The 20951-nt window shown below is 41.6% G+C and overlaps 1 protein-coding gene across 4 annotated transcripts in view; it reads right to left on the minus strand.

Moving 5' to 3' along the window:
- The window catches only part of RNF169 (ring finger protein 169), a 113645-nt gene extending 101138 nt beyond the window's left edge, over positions 1–12507 (minus strand). For all 4 annotated transcript variants that reach the window (XR_006297392.1, XR_006297393.1, XR_006297391.1 and 1 more), the window contains exon 1: positions 11971–12507. Coding sequence is in view for 1 of the 4 variants with exons in the window: in XM_043580248.1 (XP_043436183.1) it covers positions 11971–12472 (502 nt within the window). In the remaining 3 variants the exon portion in view is untranslated. The remainder of the gene's footprint in view (positions 1–11970) is intronic.
- Between the last annotated feature and the right edge of the window lie 8444 nt (positions 12508–20951).

Below are 20951 nucleotides of genomic sequence, written 5' to 3' on the forward strand. Positions count from 1 at the left end.
AGTGTTCTTGGCCACTCACTAATCATCCTTATTGACAAGTTCCACTAAAAAAGAAAAAGTTCCCCTCTATTCCAGGTGTTCTAGCTTTTTAAATGAATGAATGGTAAATTCTTGTCAAATGCTCTTTTAAGAATCTATTGAGATGATCATATGGTTTTACTTTCCTTTAGTTCATTAATGCTGTATACTGAATTACATTAGATTCTTAATGTTAAACTGAACCCCTATTCCTGGAATAAATGCTACTTGGTTGTGAGTTTGTTTTTTTTTAATGCACTACTAGATTAGTGTATATTTCATTTTGGATTTCTTAAATCTACATTCATGAGATTGGTCTGTATTTTTCCTTTCTTATGCTGTCCTTGTATGATTTTGATATCAAGTTGTAAAAGCCTTCCAAAAGGAACCTGAAAACACTTTTCTTTCCTGGAATAGTCTGCATCCTGCAATATTTGGGGAACCTGTAAAACCCTGTGCCTGGTGCATCCTAAGCAGATAGAATTTTTCTTCTGCCTTTTATTACAGAAAAGTCCCAAATATTTATTACAGATACCTGTATAATAAACCCCAACCTATCCATCCTCCAGCCTCAACAATCAATTCATTGCCAATCATATTTCATCTATTCCCCCAATCATTACCTCTCCCCACTCCCCTTGAAGGAATGATTTTGAAGCAAATCCCAGACATCAAATCATCTTATCTGGGAACATTTTAGTATCTCTCCTGAAGGACTCTTACAAAATATGTAACTATTGTCATGTTGAACACTTCATAATCTTTAATATCAACAAACATCCAAACAGTGTTCAAATTCCTATCAAATGTTTTAACACAGTTTTTCAAATCAGGATCCAAATAAATTCACGCACTTAAATTTGTTATGTCTTTTCATCTACAGGTTTCCCTTCTATTGCTCTTCCTCTTCCTCTTCTTCCTCTTCCTCCTTCTTCTTCACATTATTTGTGGTAATGGGCCATGTATCCTGCAGTTTCCCACATTCTGGATTTTGCTTATTTTATCTACATATTACTTAGTGGATAGATTTTACTATTCATTTTCTTTTTTAGTTACATTTCTGTTCATATTTTCTATTTATTCTTAAGCAATCTGTGACAGATTGCAGTTTTTAGTAAGTGAACTATTTTATGCAATATTTCAAATTCATGGCATAAAGCCCATATTCTATATTTACGGGATTTTTATATCTTTATCACATCTGTAGTTGTATTCCCTGTTGCATTCCTAATATCATTTATGCCTTCTTGTTTTTCTTTTTCTTTGACCAATCTTGCCAGAGATTTGTCCATAATATAAACCTTTTTTTAAATTTTTTTAAATGTTTTTATTTATTTTTGCGACAGAGAGAGACAGAGCATGAGCAGGGGAGGGGCAGAGAGAGAGGGAGACACAGAATGCGAAGCAGGCTCCAGGCTCTGAGCTGTAAGCACAGAGCCTGAAACGGGACTCAAACTCACACACTGAGATCACGACCTGAGCTGAAGTTAAGATGCTCAACCGACTGAGCCACCCAGGAGCCCCCATAACATAAATCTCATATTACGACCTTCAGTGAATTAGACTTTGGCTTTATTAATCCTCTTCACTGTTTATTTTTTATTCCACTAATTTCTGTTATTTTTATTCTTTCCTATCTTCTACTTCCTTTGGGTTTAATCTATTTTTTTTAATATTTGTTTATTTATTTATTTAGGGAGTGAGACAGAGAGAGCACGAGCAGGGGAGGGGTAGAGATAGAGGGAGAAAGAGAATCCCAAGCAGGCTCTGCACTGACAGTGCAGGGCTGGAACTCATGAACGTGAGATCACGACCTGAGCCACCCAGGTGCCCCTCTGCTATTACTTTTCTAACTATTTCGGTTCACCACTTAACTCAATAATGTTTGGGCTTTCTTGAACTCAAATATCTTACAGGTTCTAGGACCTACATTTCTTCATATTAACATCTCTGAAATTGGGATGTTTCTTACAGTTGAAGTCTTATAATCACTGTCAGCCAGGCAGCAGTGATGATGGCACTGTCATTGCTTATTTATGTATAAATGTACACAATTAAAGAGTAAGCTCACCAAAAAATGTATGATTTTGTGGTTATCCCTGGTGACTGGACAACTGTGACCTCAGTATTAGCCTATAAAGGCCATCTGAGGAAGAACTATAAATCTCATCTGAAAACATTTTGTTGATGCCATTTGGCAAGCTCAAAAAAGCATGAGCATCCCAACATGATGGGTGTCAGCAGTGTTAAAGAACAATGTTAGATAATAGAAAACAAACTATGAATTTGACAGAGGGAGGGAGGTGGGTGATGGGCTAGATGGGTGATGTATACTAAGGAGGGCACTTGTTGTGATGAGCACTGAGTATTAAATGTTAAGTGATGAATCACTGAATTCTACCCCTGAAACCAATATTGTACTGTGTTAACTAAAATTTAAATTAAAAAGTTCTTTTCCTTAAAAAGAAAAGAAAAAGGTTAGAGCTGTGGAACACTCTTTTAAGAAATTCTGTATCACCAATGGTCTCAATGACACAGTAAACAATACTACATAGAAAAACACACAACCTCTATGATTTAGAAGAATCAGGCTCTGAATATGAAGTCACAGGAATATTCTAATTTATCACGTTACTTCCTTTTAAAAATATATGGTCGGGGCACCTGGGTGGCTCAGTCGGTTGGGCGTCTGACTTCGACTCAGGTCATGATGTCGCGGTCCATGAGTTCGAGCCCCGCATCGGGCTCTGTGCTGACAGCTCAGAGCCTGGAGCCTGTTTCAGATTCTGTGTCTCCCTCTCTCTCTGACCTTCCCCCATTCATGCTCTGTCTCTCTCTGTCTCAAAAATGAATAAACGTTAAAAAAAATTTTTTTAATAAATAAAATAAATAAAAATATATGCTCAATTGATACGTTAAATCTGTAATAAATTTATAAGAACTCTTTCAGTAAGTACAAAGTTAAAAAGTCTGAGTGACAGTAAAGCATTGTTTGGTAAATGACAGCACATCTTACAAATGATGGCATCTTAAGATTTAATGAAACATAATTCAGACACTTAAATTTTCCTTAGTTTTGCTTTAGTTATACTCCACAGATTCTGAGTTGTTTACTATCTCATTGTTACTCAACTCTAAATATATTCCAATTTCCATGATTTTGTTCTTCACCATATATTATTTAGACGTTTGTTTCTGCTTTTTAAATTTCCAAACATGGACTGGGAGGGGGATTGGTTATATTTGTCACTGATTTCTAATTTTATTGTACTGGGATGAGATAACAGTTTATATAGCAATCTTTGGTATCTGTTAAAACTTTCTTTGTGCCTAATTATGTGCATGTTCTACATTTGTTTAAAAGAATGTAAAATCTTGGGGTGCCTAGGTGGCTCAGTCAGTTGGGCGTCCAACTTTGGCACAGGTCATGATCTCACAGTTTGTGGGTTCGAGCCCCATGTCAGGCTCTGTGCTGACAGCTCAGAGCCTGGAGCCTGCTTCAGATTCTCTCTCTCTCTCTCTCTCTCTCTCTCTCGCTCTCGCTCTCACTCTCTCTCTCTGCCCTTCCCCTGCTCACACTCTCTCAAAAATAAATAAATGTTAAAAAAATTTTTTTAATAAAAAAATAAAAGAATGTATATTCTCTAATTTGGGAGGTGTATGGTTCTATATATATGCAGCAGATCAAGTTTACATTCCATTTCTTTTGGTGGTTACCCTTAAATTTTTAATATGCATCTACCAAGAGCCTAAAGTTAATCAATATCTCTATCCTCCTGAACTATATATAGAACCTTAGAACTCTTCAATGCTGATCACCTTCCCTCCCAGCTTACATTTTATCCTTGTCTGATATTTTAGTCCCATTTTGGTTTTAACCACCACATATTAGTCATAATTATTTTTGCTTTATAGAGTCAATATTCACTTAGTTTACCTACCCATTTCTTTGTTCACCATGTTTTCTTGTATCCTATTTTCTCCCATTACATTTCTTTCTTGCTGACGTATATTCTTCAGTATAATAGTTCTTTCAGAAACAGCGTGGTAAATTCTCTGTATTTTTGTTTATCTGAAAATATTTTTATTTTGTCCTCACTCTTGAATTATAACTTAGCTGAATACAAAATTCAGATCTCTCAACACTGAGAAGACATTGTTCCATTTTCTTCTGGCCTCTCTTGGTTATAAGATGTCTGCTCTCAGTCTGTTGCTCCTTTGTTTTTCCTTTCTGGTTGCTTTTTAAAGTGCCTGTGGTGTTCTACAGTTTCATTGCAATGTGTTTAGTTGTGGGGGTTGTTTGCTTTGTTCATTCAATTCTTTCTAGGGCCTCATGACTCTAAAACCTAAGGATTCATGTCTTCTTACTAATCCCAAAATACTCTCAAGTCACCATCTCTTTAAATTCCATGTCTCCCACATTCTATTCTTCTCCTTCTGTAACTATTAGATGATGGGTCTTCTTGACCTTTCATTTCTCTTCACCTCTCTTTCAGATTTTCCTTTATCCTACTGTTCTGCATCCTCAGGATTTCCACATATCTAATTCCCAGCTTACTGATTTTCTCTTCATCCGTGTAAACTAGTGCTTACCTTATTCACTGAGCTTTTTTTAACCTCCCTGACTATATTTTTCATTATGTTTAGCTCTTTTTTAAATGCACCTGTTTCATAATGTCCTTCTCACTTCTTGAGATTTCCATTAATTCTTTAATGTCTTTAGTCACTTAAAATGTGCCAATTTAAATTATCATTTAAGCTGCTATTCTACTATCCCAGTTCCTGGAGATAGAATCCCCTTGCTTGTTATATCTACTAAGTCTCATTTATGTTATAAAATGGTTTCCTCGTGTGTCACATTCAATTATAAGTTCATCTTTGGTTGGGCTTATCTCTTCTTAAAGAATCTCTTCTGGAGCGAGTTGGGAGTACCTCTTAGAGTCTTTTTTTTTTCCTTTCTCCAGGTGATCCATGGGTATCACTAGTTTGGAGTCAGCTTTTATATTAATTTCTCAGCATGGTGATACTTAAAACCATATAATATAAAATCAGATCCCAAATATGAGCAAGGCATACATCGTGCGCTTCAATTTCTCAGGAAAGCTCTTTTCTCCATTTCCTCTCTGCATAGAGCCCAAGTAAATCAAGACAAAATTTCTTATTACTGGCTTCTACCAGTAGGAAGATTATTCTCTGCCCACCCCTTCACTCTGAATGCACATCAAGAATCCCAGTTTTAGGGGCGCCTGGGTGGTGCAGTCGGTTAAGCGTCCGACTTCAGCCAGGTCACGATCTCGCGCTCCGTGAGTTTGAGCCCCGCGTCAGGCTCTGGGCTGATGGCTCAGAGCCTGGAGCCTGTTTCGGATTCTGTGTCTCCCTCTCTCTCTGCCCCACCCCCGTTCATGCTCTGTCTCTCTCTGTCCCAAAAATAAATAAACGTTGAAAAAAAAATTAAAAAAAAAAAAAAAAGAATCCCAGTTTTATGCACAAGTCTTAGTTTTGGTTCCTTTTTCTGTGGTTAAAACTCAATCCACTAGGAATAGAAAACCAGAAATAGCCCCTCACTCCACCCCTTCACCCCCACTCTAGGGCAACATAGCATGAGCTTACTAAAGTTTTGGTTTTTAGTTCCATTTTTATTTCTAGAACCTGGAGATTTTCCTGTCTTTCCTGCAAGCTCAGGAATTCTTTTAAAAGAATTGTTAGTTCAATATCATCTAGCTTTTCTGGATATTTGCAGCAGAAGCATCTTCTCATCTCAGTTAGCCCTCTTGCTAAAAGAGAATCTGGGCTCTCCAATCCATTTGCTACATTAACCCCATAGGAGTAATCACTCTAAAATGCAAAGATGGAACTCTTCTTTAAAATTCCTCAGTGGATCCTCACTCCTGAGCATGGCATTCAAAGTCCACTGTTATTCAGTAACTGCTTATTTCTGGAATTCCATCTCCTCCCACTCTCCCACATGTAGTCTATGCTCCAACCACTCCTACTTACAATCCCTGGAAGTCTCCTTGTTATTTCAGAGTCCTGTACTTCTGCATACACCGGTTTCCCTCCACCTTCATCCTGCCCCCATCCACCTACTGAATACTCAGGGTCAAGTGTCTGCCTTTCACTGAAGCCATTTCTGACCCATCCAAGCTGGAAGCTCTTCATTGAGTTCTTTATATGACAAGCATTCTACTAATTATTTAGTCTTACCAACATTATGATTTTGCTATTACTATCCCCATTTGCAAATGAGGAAACTAAGGTACAGAGAGTTGAAGCAACCTACGCAATGGCACACAGCTATAAATGGCAGAGCTGGAATTCAAACACAGGCAATCTGTCTCCAGATCCTGCTCCATTAACTTGCCCCATTAACATATTCCTTACTGCCTTCTACAATGATATCTTGCATTACCATTATAATTGCATTTATTACACATTTCAGTTGCATGCTTGTGCACCAATCTTCCCAACTACGCTGACTCAAAGAGAAAGAATCATGCTTTATTCTATATGCAGTTCCATTGCCTAGCACACAGAAGACCCTCAAATGATTACTAAATTAATGCATGACGGAAGGAAACATCCCCATAGACACTGCTTTAGTCCAGGCCCTCTTCATCTCTTGCCTGGACTACTAAAATAGTCCCCTAACTGGACTCCCTTCTTCATTTCTATTCATGTCTTTCCTCCATACCCCAACCAATATTCTTTCTAAAGCACATCATTATGATGATGTCATTACTTAAAAATCTGTAAGGGCTCTGTACTGTCTATAGGACAAAGTCCCAAATTATTTTATCATGACATACCATGCCCTTTGTGATCTAACTTCCACAGTCCCTTCTCTTCTTTCCCACTTCAGTCCCACATTCCATCTATATTTAACTTCCTGTCAGTCCCTGAATATGCCAAGAGACTTCATGCCTTTGTGCATGTAGGTTCTTCTGCCTGGAATGGCCATCCCCTCCTCTCTCACCTGGTAAATTCCTACCTTTTCAGCATAGAGCTCAAATTCCTCAGCTCTCCTCCAGATGCTTAGTTATCCCATTCCTATACTCTGTTGGCTTTATGCATTTACCTCACTTACTACTTTGTAATATTTTTGATAAGGTGTTTCTCCAACCAGACTGTGGAATCTTAAAGAACAGGGACCATGTCTTATTCCCCTTTTTTACTGTATTATCTTACAGAGCATGTGCCCCTAAAATGCTCATTGAATTAGTGGGATGACATTTGACAAACATATCCCGTATCCTACACTCAAAAAAAAAAAACAAAAACAAAAACAAAAAGCAAAAAAACCCCTCAGATATAAATGAATTCAAGGGTAGGCAATTGTCCAGATTAACTGGAAGTTTGGAAGTGGATAAGAAGAAAACCAAATACCTCCTAAATTCTTGAGGCTCAACCCTGAATTCTATAGGATACAGATATTCCTTTAATGGTAATTAGTGTTTAGTTGGCGAGGTAATCTCATTCTGAATTGTTTCCTGCATTAGAACACATAAGGGCACTCTCAAATTCTGGAATATGTGTACGTGTCATTAAGGATAAAAAGTTGAGTCATTTTATACATTTTACAACAAATCCCTACAGTTGAGGGAAATTCTTATCCTTTTACACTACAATCACATGATTTCATTATTCATTAGTCCTAAATGCAATTTAGGCTGCACACATAGCAAACATTGTCTGCCAACTGAGTAATAAACCAGAACTACTTGTTTGTCACAGAAAGAGGATTTTTTTTAAATGTATAATGTTAACCCTAAGTGAACAGGGAGGTTGAGGGGTGATGAAAGGGATGGGATAAATGAGGTACTATTGAATTTTTGAAACGCGCTTTTAACACTAAAAAAATTTTTTTAAGTTTTAACTGCCAATTTAAAAGATTCATTGGTGGGGCTCCTGGGTGGCTTAGTCAGTTGAGAGTCTAACTCTTGATTTTGGCTTAGGTCATGATCGCAGGGTTGTGGGATCAAGACCTGTGTCAGAATTCTCTCTCTCTGTCCATCTGCCCCTCTCCCCGACTCGTGTTCTCTATCTCTCTCCAAAAAATAAAAAAATAAAAAAAATAAAAAGGACTCATTGGCCTTTGTGTAGCTTTTCTCTTCAATTATTACCCAGGGTAGAAGAAAAAGAATTATCCTAAAAAGGTCTTGGTTTCAATTTCAGAATCAGTATAATTTAGAATGGTCACTCTTGATTTCATATCAAAAGACTAAATTAATTCTTAAGATTCATTAATTATTATCAATGAGACTTAAGTATTGCTGTTGTATATACAGATGACCATTGAACAACACAGGGGTTAGGGGCACCGACCCTCAGCACTGTTGAAAATCTACGGTAACTACTGACTTTCCAAAAACTTGACTTGTAGCCCTTTGTTGACCGGATGCTTTACTAATAATATAAACTGCTGATTAACACATATTTTGTATGTTATATGCATTATATACTCTATTCTTACAATAAACTAAGCTAGAAAAAAGAAAATGTTAGGAAAATCATAAGAAAGAGAAAGTACATTTACAGCACTGTAATGTATTCATTGAAAAAATCCATGTATAAGTGGAACCCACACAGTTCAAACCCCTGTTGTTCAAGGGTCAAATGCAGTTGCAAAAGCACCTATATATGCCCATGTGCTACAGTTTTTATTTTTAATCAATGGACCAAGACTGCCTCTAAATTTAGTATATAAGCTCCAAGAAGAAGAAATCTTTGAACATTTCATTCACTAAGGTCTCCCAAGAACCTAGAACAGTGCCTGGCCCAGCACAAACATTCATTACATACTTGTGAATATTGCTCAAAATGGTTCAAATACTATGTCAATATATGCGATGAGCTATAACCTCAAGGAACATAAAGTTGAAGTAGACTTCACACAATGTTGCACAAGTCAACTGTGCAACAGTTTGCTATATCCAAAAGCAAACTGACAAGGCATAGAAGAATAAAACAAAACATGTTATACAGGAGTCCTTAAGGTTCTGAATTTTAAAGCTTGTCAGGAAACTGGTAAAAAACAAAAATGTCACCAACACAACCAAAATTTTCGACAAGCACAAACTCTTATACTTATTATAGACAATTCAATTCCAAAAGAGCCATGGGGCTTCAACAAAATTAAAAAATATATATATATAAGAATTTCACTTAAGCACCAGTGCATTTACTACAAAATTTAATTTCCAGTATTAAAAAGGAATTCTGACCTTTCTTTTTATCAATTAACCTAACTATGCCCCCAAAAAACTGCTAAGCAATATACTTCTGAATATACCTAAAATTGCTAGTTCTGTTGCTGTTTCCCACTCAAAAACACAATGTAAGTTTTTATAAAACTGGTATTTTTAGTTTTCTCTATTACAAGTCATCATGAGCATTTAACTGTGAATTAAGCTATGTTTTAGCCCTTATTTATGGGTTATTGTTTTGGTCCTTGTTTATCTGCTACTAACTCATGATGACCATTAGCTGGTCACTTTCTACTCTCTTCTGGGCCTCAGTTCTCTCTTCTGTAGAATGAGAGACCTGGGTTAAAACAATGGTTCCTAGCTTTCTTTCTGCATCCCTTTGAGAATCTGGTGAAAGCTACAGGTGACCTCTCCATATGAATGCACATACACATGTATATAACAATTTTATAACTGACTTTTTATAATAGCAAAAGATTGGAAACAACCTAAATGTCTACCAATAGACAGTTAATTGTTATAGCCATTCAATGAAATTCCTTGCAGCTGTAAGCAGAAGAAACCTTCTATATACTGATATGAAAAGCTTTCCATCATGTATCTTTATATGGAAAAAAGCAAGTTACAGAACAATGTATACAATATACAACCTTTTGTGTAAAAAGATCAAAAACTAAAATAAATATATTTGAATTTTTATGTAGAAGCATAAAGAAACTGTGGAAGAATAAATGAGAATCTTTGGTGGCAGTGGGAAATGAGTAAAGGGATAGGAGGAACCTTTCCATTGTACACTTTCTTACATTTGTGTTTGGATTATGTGAATGCACGGCATATTAAAATTCTAAATTAAAAAATTGTATATAACTCTAACAAGTCCAGACAACCCACTGAAGCTAGAAGATAATTCGCAAACCCTGTTCAGCAATATTCTCCTATAATGATTTGACTTAATAAGCCTGTAATTATATACACTCAATGATCCGACAAGAATATTTAAGGAAAAATATTTTTCATCACAGTCCTCATATAAACATATAAGTAATTGGTGGATACTCAGTAATTCAATAGATCCTAATTTGGAATCTCATTTTATATAATTTTCCTTAATCACTGATACACTTTATGACAAATTTCTTCATCAGAAAAAGTTTGCACAAATTATCAAGCCATACTCCTTCTCATGAATCAAAGTCCAGAACTGATATTTCACAGAGGAGTCCAGACTTTATAAATGAGAACAGACATCTCTATCTTATTTGACCATATAATCAATAGTACTAGTAGGAAGACCAGAGAAATTTTTACCATAATCTCAGAACTTGAAGCAAACTAAAGAGCATATGAGATCATCACTCAGCACCCACAAATTAGATGACGTTTGGGGAGGCCTTCTCACCTACTCTGAACAAGGATCAGATAGAATTGGGGTTCACCCTTCGGCAAGTTACTTAACCTCTCTGGGCCTCAATTTCATCTCTAAAACGGAAATAAAAGTACCTCTCTCATAAGGATGTTGTGAAACTTAAAAGGAAAAATAAGGAATATAGCCAAGTAAGACAAAGAAATAAAAGTAAGGTATCCTAGGACAGTGGCAGGTGTCTACTTTAATCAAAACAGAACTGCATTCCGGAAACTGTAGTTTCTAGAGACTGCACTTTCATACACAAGCAACGCTTCCTTTTCCCTACTGAAAAAAAAAAAAAAAATGGCAGAATTCCCAACACAAAAGGTGCAAATATCTGGCCTTTCCTAATTATGTTTCTTGGAAATCTCCTCCTAGGTAAGCATTTTTTTATCAAAGAACATAGATGTTGTGTTGACTGGATGTGTCTCGGAGTCCTGAGTTACACACAGTTCTGTTTTGTGTTTTTACAGGGCACTTTCAACGTCAAGCTCAGCACCAGAGGGGCAGGCTGTGGGAGGTATCGAAAGGCAAAGAAGTTGAAAGCAACAGTCCCGCAACTTTTAACTACCAGGACGATAGCAGGAAACCTACACAGCCATGGAGACAGAAGCAGCCCCTGCCAACCAATCTCCATTTACGAAACTTAACCCCCACCCAGTTTTGTTGTTGTTGTTGTTTTTAAGTTTTTTTTGTGTTTTTTTTTTTTTTTTTTTGTCGAGCACTACTGGACAGCTTATTCATTTTTGGAGTTATTACTTATAAATATAAATAACCCCGATGTGCGAGGCTCTGTCAAGATTTTGTGAAAATTGCGCTTGTGAGTTCATTCTCTCAACCCACTCCACACTCTAGTCTGAAAAGCTCTCTTCACATCCTCAAATTCAACCCGCCCCCTTAACTCCGGATACTCCATACCTCTCACTAATCCATTTAGGCCCAGGAGCCACTTCTCTACACGCAGTTCGACCCCAAGTTCTTCACCCAACACGAAACCAAGCACTTCTCTGATCCTCCAGGGCTCCTACAAAGTTAGGAACCCTTCTCCCACACACCATTCCAACCTGGCCCTAACTTGTTCCAAGAATGCTGTTTCCCTCCAAACTTCTAACTTCCGTAAGGCGCGAGATCCCCTCACTGCCCCTCCAAATCCATCGTGCCCGTACTTCATTCTGAAGTTCAAAATTCAGAAACAGATGCGCCTGGACAGAGCCCAGTTCCAACCCCACGCGAACTCTACACAGCCGCTCGAGCACGGCCTGGGACCCTCCACCCCCCAACCAGGCCAGGCCGGACGCGCTCGGCCTCGCTCCAGACCCCCAAAGGGAGGAGGGAAAGCTCCACCTGGCTCCGTGGCCGCGGCGCGCGGCTCCTGCTCCGGCCTGGACCCCGCGGCGGCCGCGCCCCCGTCCCGGCGCTGGCGGCAGCGCTCCGGCTGGCCGCGGCGGGCGCGCTCGCTCTGCACCTCCGCGTCGGCCTGGCCGTCGTCGCGGGCCCGACGGCGGGCCCAACCCGGGCCGCGGGCACGGCAGCGGGGGCAACCGGGGCCCGCTGCGTCGGCGGCCCGCTGGGCGCAGCCTCGGCACAGCGAGTGGCCGCACGGCAGGGCCGCAGCTTCGCCCAGGGTCTCCAGACACCCGGCGCAGCCCGACTCCTCCGGCCGCGGCGGTGGCGGCGGTTGCAGCAGCGGCGGCGGCAACACCAGCAACGCGGGACCAGAGGCCGCGCCCGGGGCCCCAGTCTTGGCTGCCGCCATCTCGTCACAGCGGCCCCGTCGGCCCCGCCGACTCAGAGCTGCCGCTGCCGCCGCGGAAGAGGCCCGAGTACTCGGACCTGCCGCCGCCATCTTGTTTCCCGTTTGAAGGGAGAGTCCGTTGCGAGGGAGAAGAGTAGAGGGCGGGGCAGTGCGCGGCGGGCGGTACCGGCTACATATTTATGAGGGGGCGGGGCTCCAATGAGCCGGGAGAAGGTTCTCCCCGGGCCCGATTGGCGGGAAGCGAAACCTCATTAATATTTATTAGCTACCTTCTATGTCGTCCTCAGCCTCGCCCTCCAGTTTTTGCAATTTCCTCTTATCGAACCTGGTGAAGTTGAGGACTGAGGGGATTTGGAAATTCTGAGCGATGTTAAACTTTATGAAGTAATTACATTTATCCTGCACTACCTTGATAACTAAGGCTAAAGTGAGTGGGGGGTTATGTGAATTATCCAGAACGTTCCCTCAGTGCTTCATTTCATGAAAGGGTAGCTGTTGTGACCAGGCCTACTTAGTGACCAGCAACTAACTACCAAAAATAACAGCTTCTTGTCAGTTCTCATCTCCATATCTTCCCTATTCACGTCTCTTCCTGGAACTCCCCTCTCTTGGCTGGCAAAATCAGACTTTCCTGGTTTTTTCTCAACCCCTCAGCCCTTTCCCAGACTCCTTCGATCCCTCCCCCTTATTTGGGGCTTAAGCCTGCGTTTTCTTCTAGGCTCAGTCCTCCTCTCTCTTTGGGTGTGCCCCATGTGCCCCCACTCTCACCTCACACTTTCTCCCAGCTGAAACTCCCAAACTGATACCGGCCATCCAGACCTCCTGAGTCCAGCCCTGCACTTTCAACTGCCTGATGGAAACATCATGTTGAATGTCTGCATCCCTCGTGTACAAAACCCAAGTCACTGTCTTCCACCCTCCTTCAAAAACAGCGTATTTCTTATTTCCCTCATCCTGTTAAAGGTACTATCCTCCTAGTTCCTCAAGCTCTAAACCTAGGGTTCTTTACATTTCTCTCATCTACCACATCTGTCAGTTTGTTAATCCTGCCACTTCTCCCACCAAAGTGACTATTTTCCCACCTATCTTTTCCTATTCATTCCATTCCCACCACCCAATTCATGTCCCATCATCTCTCCCCTAGACTGTTGCAGTAGGTTGTCTCCCTGCCCACAGCCTCTCTTCCTCCAACCCATGCTCCACAGCTCTTAGAGTTGCTTCCTAAAGGACAGCTCTTACCATGTCATTCCTACTTGGGCTAGTCACCAAGTGAGTGACTTTGATGCCAGCCCCCCTGGATGCAGAGGGTATGGGAGAAAGAATGGCTCCCTTCTGAAAAAATGGTTCTGCTATAGCAATTCTCCTACCCTTTGCTTTCTTTGCACTAAGGTAGATATGGAGCAGGAGGACATTAAGCAAATGGCATTTCCTGTTGGGAATCTTTATAAGAAAGCACAAGTTTTATAAGGAGAGCAAAATCAAAAAAAGCAACATAATGTAATGGAAGGCATCAGAGGCCCTGGGTTTCCATTGCCCAGAAACAGTGTCTGAACTGGTGGTAAAACAATCCAAGGCAGAGTGATTGGTGGAAGTCAGAGAGCAGGAAAAAGAAAGAAGTAGATTCCCAAGATGAGAACCAGATGGCTAAAGAACAGTCAAGAATTGAAGAAGAGTCAATGAGTAATTGAAACAAGGTCTTGTGTGCACAGAGGCCCAGTCAGAATCCTGGCAAACACAGAAGTATGGCTTCAGCTGGACTGTCCTTTATCCAGGGATCCTCCTCATTTCACTCCCCACTTGAGGTTCTTGAAGGCGCTTTGCCCAGATTCTGACAAGGAGGCCTGTGGTCCAGAGATCAAACTAACTACCATTAGGATTGGGGCTCTTGGTGTGGGCTCGTTCTCGACAGTTTGGGGCTCTTGATCTGAAGCCTGTTTACTGTTGGAAGAGCTGAACGATAGACATGCAGCATGCTTCCTTAGATACAAATAAAGATGGGAAATTTCCTTTCACAGAGGGAAAAAACAAGAGGTCTGAGTAGCACTAGACCAAAAGCCAGGAGCTCTGGGATTGGTCCTGGCCCCTTTACCCTTCTCGTTAACTCATTGTGTGATTTCAAACACCTAACTTCTCTCTGGGCCTACAGTCTCCTCATCTTTAAAACAGGGTATTGGTGCAACACCTGGGTGGCTCAGTCAGTTAAGCATCTGACTCTTGATCTCGGATCAGGTCATGATCTCACAGTTCATTAGATGGAGCCCCCCTCCATGGAGCCCCATGTCCATTGAGCCCCACATCCATTGGGCTCCACACTGACAGTGCAGAACCTGCTTGGGATTCTCTCTCTCTCTCTCTCTCTCTCTCTGCCTCTCCCCTGCTCACACGTGCTTTCTCTCAAAATTAAAAAAAAAGGGGGGGGTATTGAAATTGAGCAGTTTGTGACCTGGAACACACCTCAGAAAGGTGCACACACACACACACACACACACCAAAATCTCACCTCAGATCTACTGAAGGTGAGTACCAGCATGTGTATTTTATTAACGCCATAGGAATTCTAATGAATACTCCTAGATAAGACCACTATAACAGATAAATTCAAAGGTCTCTTTTAGCTTTAACCTTCTAGGAATCTGACTCCCAATTTCTCCCAGTCTCTTCTCTCCTCTATGCTGTCGCCAGATCAATCTTACTAAAGCCATAGCAGGGACAGAAGGTAAGGCAAACCTAAGAAATCTGGAGAGTTATTTACTGTGTGGGAAAATGAGAGCGATGGATGGTCCTAACATGTCAAGCCTAGGAACCCTACATGATGACCACAACTGACAACTGACAAAAACAGAAGTGGAAAGGAAAAGCAGTCTGAAAGATGAGGGCGTGGTGGATAATTTGTTTTATTTAGTTTACCATCAGCATCTGGAGTCCTTACTTGGAGAAACGCCCCATTCTATGTTGTATTTGCAGTGTTGCTGAGACTAGGGAAGCTGAAGCAGGGAGGTATTCTACCTGCCCCCCAGCAGCTACAACGTGACTTATGACCCAGGCTTGGCCACCTGGCCACACTTCTCTGAACTTTGAATCTTCAGGGAATGAAATGTAACGTAGACAAGTTTAGAATTATTCAGAGCAACAGAAACAGTAGGTGTCCAATCACAGTGGGTCCCTGATGGAGCTTGGGGGTATGGGAGTCCCTACCATAGTGATGGTGGCCATTCCAGATCATTCCTGAGGCACAGACTTGGTTGTGGTGCCTGCTGCCTGGCTTTCCTAGGTTGAAACCCATTTTCCACATCCAACTCTCCAGCTTTCCTGTCAACTCTGTATCCTTCCAGTAAATTCTCTTTTTTTCTTAAATGTCTCACAATTTCTGTTGTTTACATCAAAGTACTCTGATTAAGATAATGGTTTGTTGTTTTTGAAGTGTCACCTGGAAACAGTTGTCAAGGGTGCTTTGTAAGTTACGAAACAATCTAAGAAACTTAGTACAACAGCCTAGAGTGGAACGAGTCAGAGTTGTGTCTTTTTTCTAAGTCCCCACCTATACCACAGACCACTGAGGGAAGAGAGACTCACAGATTCACCTTAATGCAGTCATCAAAGACGCCAACTGGAGGGGCACCTGAGTGACTCAAATGGTTAAGCGTCTGACTTTGGCTCAGGTCATGGGCTTGCGGTTTGTGAATTCAAGCCCCGTGACAGGCTCTGTGCTGACAGTGTGGAACCTGCTTCAGATCCTCTGTGTCCCTCTCTCTCTCTTCCCCTACCCTGCTCGTTCTCTCTCTTTCACAAATAAATATTTCTTTAAAAAGATGCCAACTGGAACAAATAGCAGTGTGTCATATATACCAATGCTCCCTCTCCAGCTGCTTTTGTTCTGTCACTCCTACCATATCTTCTGAGGATTGCATTGCTGCCCAGATTACCTGCTATCTTTCTCATCGCGTGTCCATGGTTCCATACCACCACTAGCTCTTCAGAATCTCTCATGCACATCACTGCAAACCTTCCCTCTTCCTGGCATCTGGAGCCTCCAGCCTCTCCCAGCTGGACTGAAAGACTCAGATGTGAAGCAAGGCCATTCAGCCAAGTTCTGTGGGGCCAGGCTGTTTTGCCTCGCAGGCCCAAGAACCCCTTCTTGCTAAGCCAGGTCCTGAGTCCATCCTGAGACCTCACACATCTAGGAAGGAGAAGGATCAGACCATACCACTGCCCCCTCTCCTCTACCCTCCTCATCTCTCGGGATGACATCTTCTTCCTGTATTCTCTCTCCCTCAAGCCAGATTTCCCCCCTTGAGATTTGGCCTCTTCCCTGTTGCTTTAAAGATTCTTGCTACATTCTTACTATTATTCATCTTCAGTTCCTTCCCTTTTGTTTCAGAGGAAGAAGCGATTTTTTTAAAAGTTTTTATTTATTTTTGAGACAGAGAGAAAGCACCAGCTGGGGAGGGGCAGAGAGAGAGGGAGACAGGAACCGAAGCAGGCTTCACACTGACAGCTGAGAGCCCAATGCGGAGCTCAAACCCACAAGCAGTGAGATCATGACTGGGACTGAGGTCAGACACTTAGCCAACTGAGCCACCCGGGCACCCAAGAAGCAGTTCTTTTGCAAAGCTAATCCTTCTGTCATCTTTCCAGCCTCTCCCAGACTCTTTTTAAACACTCTACAGATACAAGTAAGACTTGGTCCCTGCACCTGTCAAGGTCACAGCCTAACAGAGAGGCAAAAGTATAAGTGAAAAAAAAGTATAACAGAAACATGCTGTATGACTGAGACACATACAGGGTAATGAGGAACCAGAAAGCAAGAGGGCATGGACAGAAGGTTTCACAGAAGAGGGGGACATTTGAGCTCTGTTCTGAAAGACAAGACGAGTTCACCAGGCAGAGAGGTTGGCCTTCCTGGCATTCCTGTGTGGTGGGACTGATAAGAAATTCAATATGGCTAGAACACTGGATTGGACATTAGGCTAGAAAATTGGAGAAGAAAAGGAACTAGAATTTATTGAGCAGCTACAACATGCTGGAACACGCTAAGCAATGATATGTCCATTTCGTTTAGACCTAAAGTAACCCTGTGAGGTGTGTATATTACTGTCTCCATTTTACAGAGGAACTCAGGATATTGGGAGACTATTGAAAGATTTAACATTGGAACCAAAGGAGTTCTACATATGGATTTGTATTTTATAAGGATAACTCTCAATCCTATCATTATCAGTGAGGAATGAAAATCTAAGTAGACTTTCTCCTACCCTCATGGAGTTGAGATATTACTGGACAAAGTACAGTGCAGCTACCATTCACTTATTCAACAAATCTCTTTTGAGCACCTGCTAGGTGGCAGCATAAGACAGGTGCTAAGAATTCAGCAGTGAACAGGCAGGCCAAGTATGGATGCTGAGCCCATTCGGGTGGGCCAGCTTTGGGTACAGTATTTGGCACGTTCCAGATAATGTGGGATGAATGAGTGTTATCCCTGTAGTCACGCCTTTAATGTTTAGTAGGGTTCAAATTATCGTGCACTGTCAGAAAAGAAACAATTCTGTTTGCAAACAAGCACATTTGTGGAGAAAAAGAATTCTTTAGTTTCCTACAATTTCCCCTCTAGATACCTATAAATCCAGATGGAATTAGTAGCAGCTCTCACTCTGTCTGTCTCTGCCCCACCTCCTTTCCCCTTGGTTTTTACTTCTCTCTTCCCTACCCTCAGAGTCCCTATTCTTTTTCCTCTGTGCTCTGGCCCAAGATTCCAAGTAACCAATTCCATCTTTGATTTAATTGTGGGGCTTTTTGGAGGAAATTGAGGTGACGACTTTAAGAAGTCCTTTGGGTTTGGGGCACCTGGGTGGCTGTCGGTTGGTTAAGTGCCAACTTCAGCTCAAGTAATGATCTCACAGTTGGTGAGTTCAAGCCCTGCGTGGGGCTCTGTGCTGACAACTCAGAGCCTGGAACCTGCTTCCCATCCTGTGACTCCCTCTCTCTGCCCCTCCCCCGCTCATGCTCTGTCTCTCTCTCTCTCTCTCTCTCTCTCTCTCAAAAATGAAATAAACATTAGGGGCGCCTGGGTGGCGCAGTCGGTTAAGCGTCCGACTTCAGCCAGGTCACGATCTCGCGGTCCGTGAGTTCGAGCCCCGCGTCAGGCTCTGGGCTGATGGCTCAGAGCCTGGAGCCTGTTTCCGATTCTGTGTCTCCCTCTCTCTCTGCCCCTCCCTCGTTCATGCTCTGTCTCTCTCTGTCCCAAAAATAAATAAACGTTAAAAAAAAAATTAAAAAAAAATGAAATAAACATTAAAAACATATTTTAAAAAAAGAAGTCCTTTGGGTTCAACCTAGAGAGAATAAGGAAATAAATGGGCAAATGGCCTCCCGAATCCCACTTTGAATGAAACATCTAAAAGACAACCCTCTCTCTGCTAGTGTTATCTTCACAGTATAAACCACATGCCTCATTCTAGCACAGTCTGTCTCTTCTCCCCACCCTACCAAAGAAAGCCTTCTACTACCTGCACTTTGGCTCATGGCCCTATTCCAGGAAGAGAGGGAGAGGGAGAGAAACCCTCATTTTGTCATAAATAAATGGATAGTTGTACTGACCAGAATGAAGGATTTGCCTCAGAAGAGAGCACTGTGATGGGAGCAGAAGAAAAATTCAGGAGGACTACAAAGCAGCCTCCCAAAGATTGACTCCTTCTGGTTTGCAAAGAAACAGATATGAAATGGATTCAGCTGGAGGCTGAGAACAGAGAGCACGATCTCCTAAATTCCTTTATTCTGAAGGAGTATAGGATTCCATACCCACCTACTAGTAACCAGGGGGAAGCCTGATTGGTTCTCTTCTAGAATGGTCAGTGTCCCACTGTTCTTTGTTTATAAGGCTCTGAGCTCTGCTGTCTCCAGCCCTGGGAAAAGCCTACAGCTGTCACCCTGACTGTGATGTTGCCGAGTGACCAGCAGGGGGCAAACTGAGACTACTGAGCTCTAACCATGTCTCTTCCACCTAGTTTCCATGGAGCCAAACTCCGAATGTCAGAGCTGGAATCTGGCTTTAGAAATCATGCAAGCCTTCTGATCATCTTCATTTACAGAGAAGAAAACCAAAGTCTAAAGAAGAGAAATAAGGTGTCAGGGCTACATAGTGAGTTAATGGTAAAGTAGGGACCAGAAACCAAGTCCAGTCCTCTACGTGTTCCAGCACACCAAGCTTTCTCCTTTCTCATATGTAATTCTAGAATACACTGTTTTTTAATGATATTTTTTCCTATGAAAAGGACTTGTGTCTCCAATTACACTGTAAGCATTCAGGGTCAGGGACTGTGTTTTGGACCAGCCTTGTATATCATCTCCTCCAGCACGTAGCATGTGGCTCTGCACGTAGCCTATGTCTGATACCAGATTGATTTCTGTTGGTTTTTTTGTTTTTTTGTTTTTTTAGTATTTTTTAACATTTATTTATTTTTGAGAGAGAGAGAGAAAGACCGTGTGAGCAGGGGAGGGGCAGAGACAGAGACAGAGTCACATAATCCGAAGCAGTTCCAGGCTCTGAGCTGCCAGCACAGAGCCCGACAGGGGGCTCAAACCCACAAACCATGAGATCATGACCTAGGCTAAAGTCCAACACTTAATCGACTGAGCCATCCAGGCGCCCCTGATATCAGACTGATTTCAACAAATACTGTGAAACTGCTATGTGACAGGCCCAGCAATGATTCCTGAGAATACAGAGAGGAAAATTTACTGTCCCTGCCCTCAAGGAGCTCTTTATCTGAGGGATTAGTCAGCTATGTCAACAAACAGCTATAATTCAGGACAGGAGATGGGTTTTTCAGTGGTGCAGGCATAGTGAACTGGAAGACCAGAAGCGAGAGTGACTATCTAGATGGGATGCAAAATGGGGTCCTAAAGAAAGGATGAGAACTCACCAAACAAAGAATGGGAATTCCAAATACAAGGAATAGCAGAATAAGTCAACACACAGAAATGTGGAGACATAGTGTGGTAAGTGAAAATGATTGCTTCTGAGTAGCTGGAGCATAGTATATGTAAGAAGTTAGAACGGGGGAGGGGGAATAGTAAATAAGACTAGAAAGGTAGTTTGAGGCTAGCTGTAAAGTTGATGTCTGTCCATTCATTCATTCAGTCAGTCAGTCAATAAACAGTAAGAACCCCCATGTGCAACACAGCACTGTTGTTGATAATGATGATGGGGGGATGATAATAATATATGAGGTAATAATAACAGTGATGAAAATACTAATGTGGTTAAATTCCAAGGATTGGAGTCTTAAGTCTAGGGTTCACTTCTTACATGAATCAGATCATCCAGGTAAGTATTCTATCTTCCATTTATTTTCATTTATTTAAAAAAACAGTCGGGATTGGCTCCATCGGTGGAACATGCCACGGGGTCGTGAGTTAAAACCCCGCGTTGGGTGTAGAGCTTACTTAAAATTAATTAATTAAATTTAAAAATTCAGTAAGACTCTACTATGGGCAGGCACTGTCTTAGGAGCCAGGAGTACAGCAGTGATCAAGAATTAAGGGGGCACCTGGGTGGCTCAGTTGGTCAAGC

Source organism: Prionailurus bengalensis, chromosome D1 (genome assembly GCF_016509475.1).
Source record: "Prionailurus bengalensis isolate Pbe53 chromosome D1, Fcat_Pben_1.1_paternal_pri, whole genome shotgun sequence".
Taxonomy (NCBI): domain Eukaryota; kingdom Metazoa; phylum Chordata; class Mammalia; order Carnivora; family Felidae; genus Prionailurus; species Prionailurus bengalensis.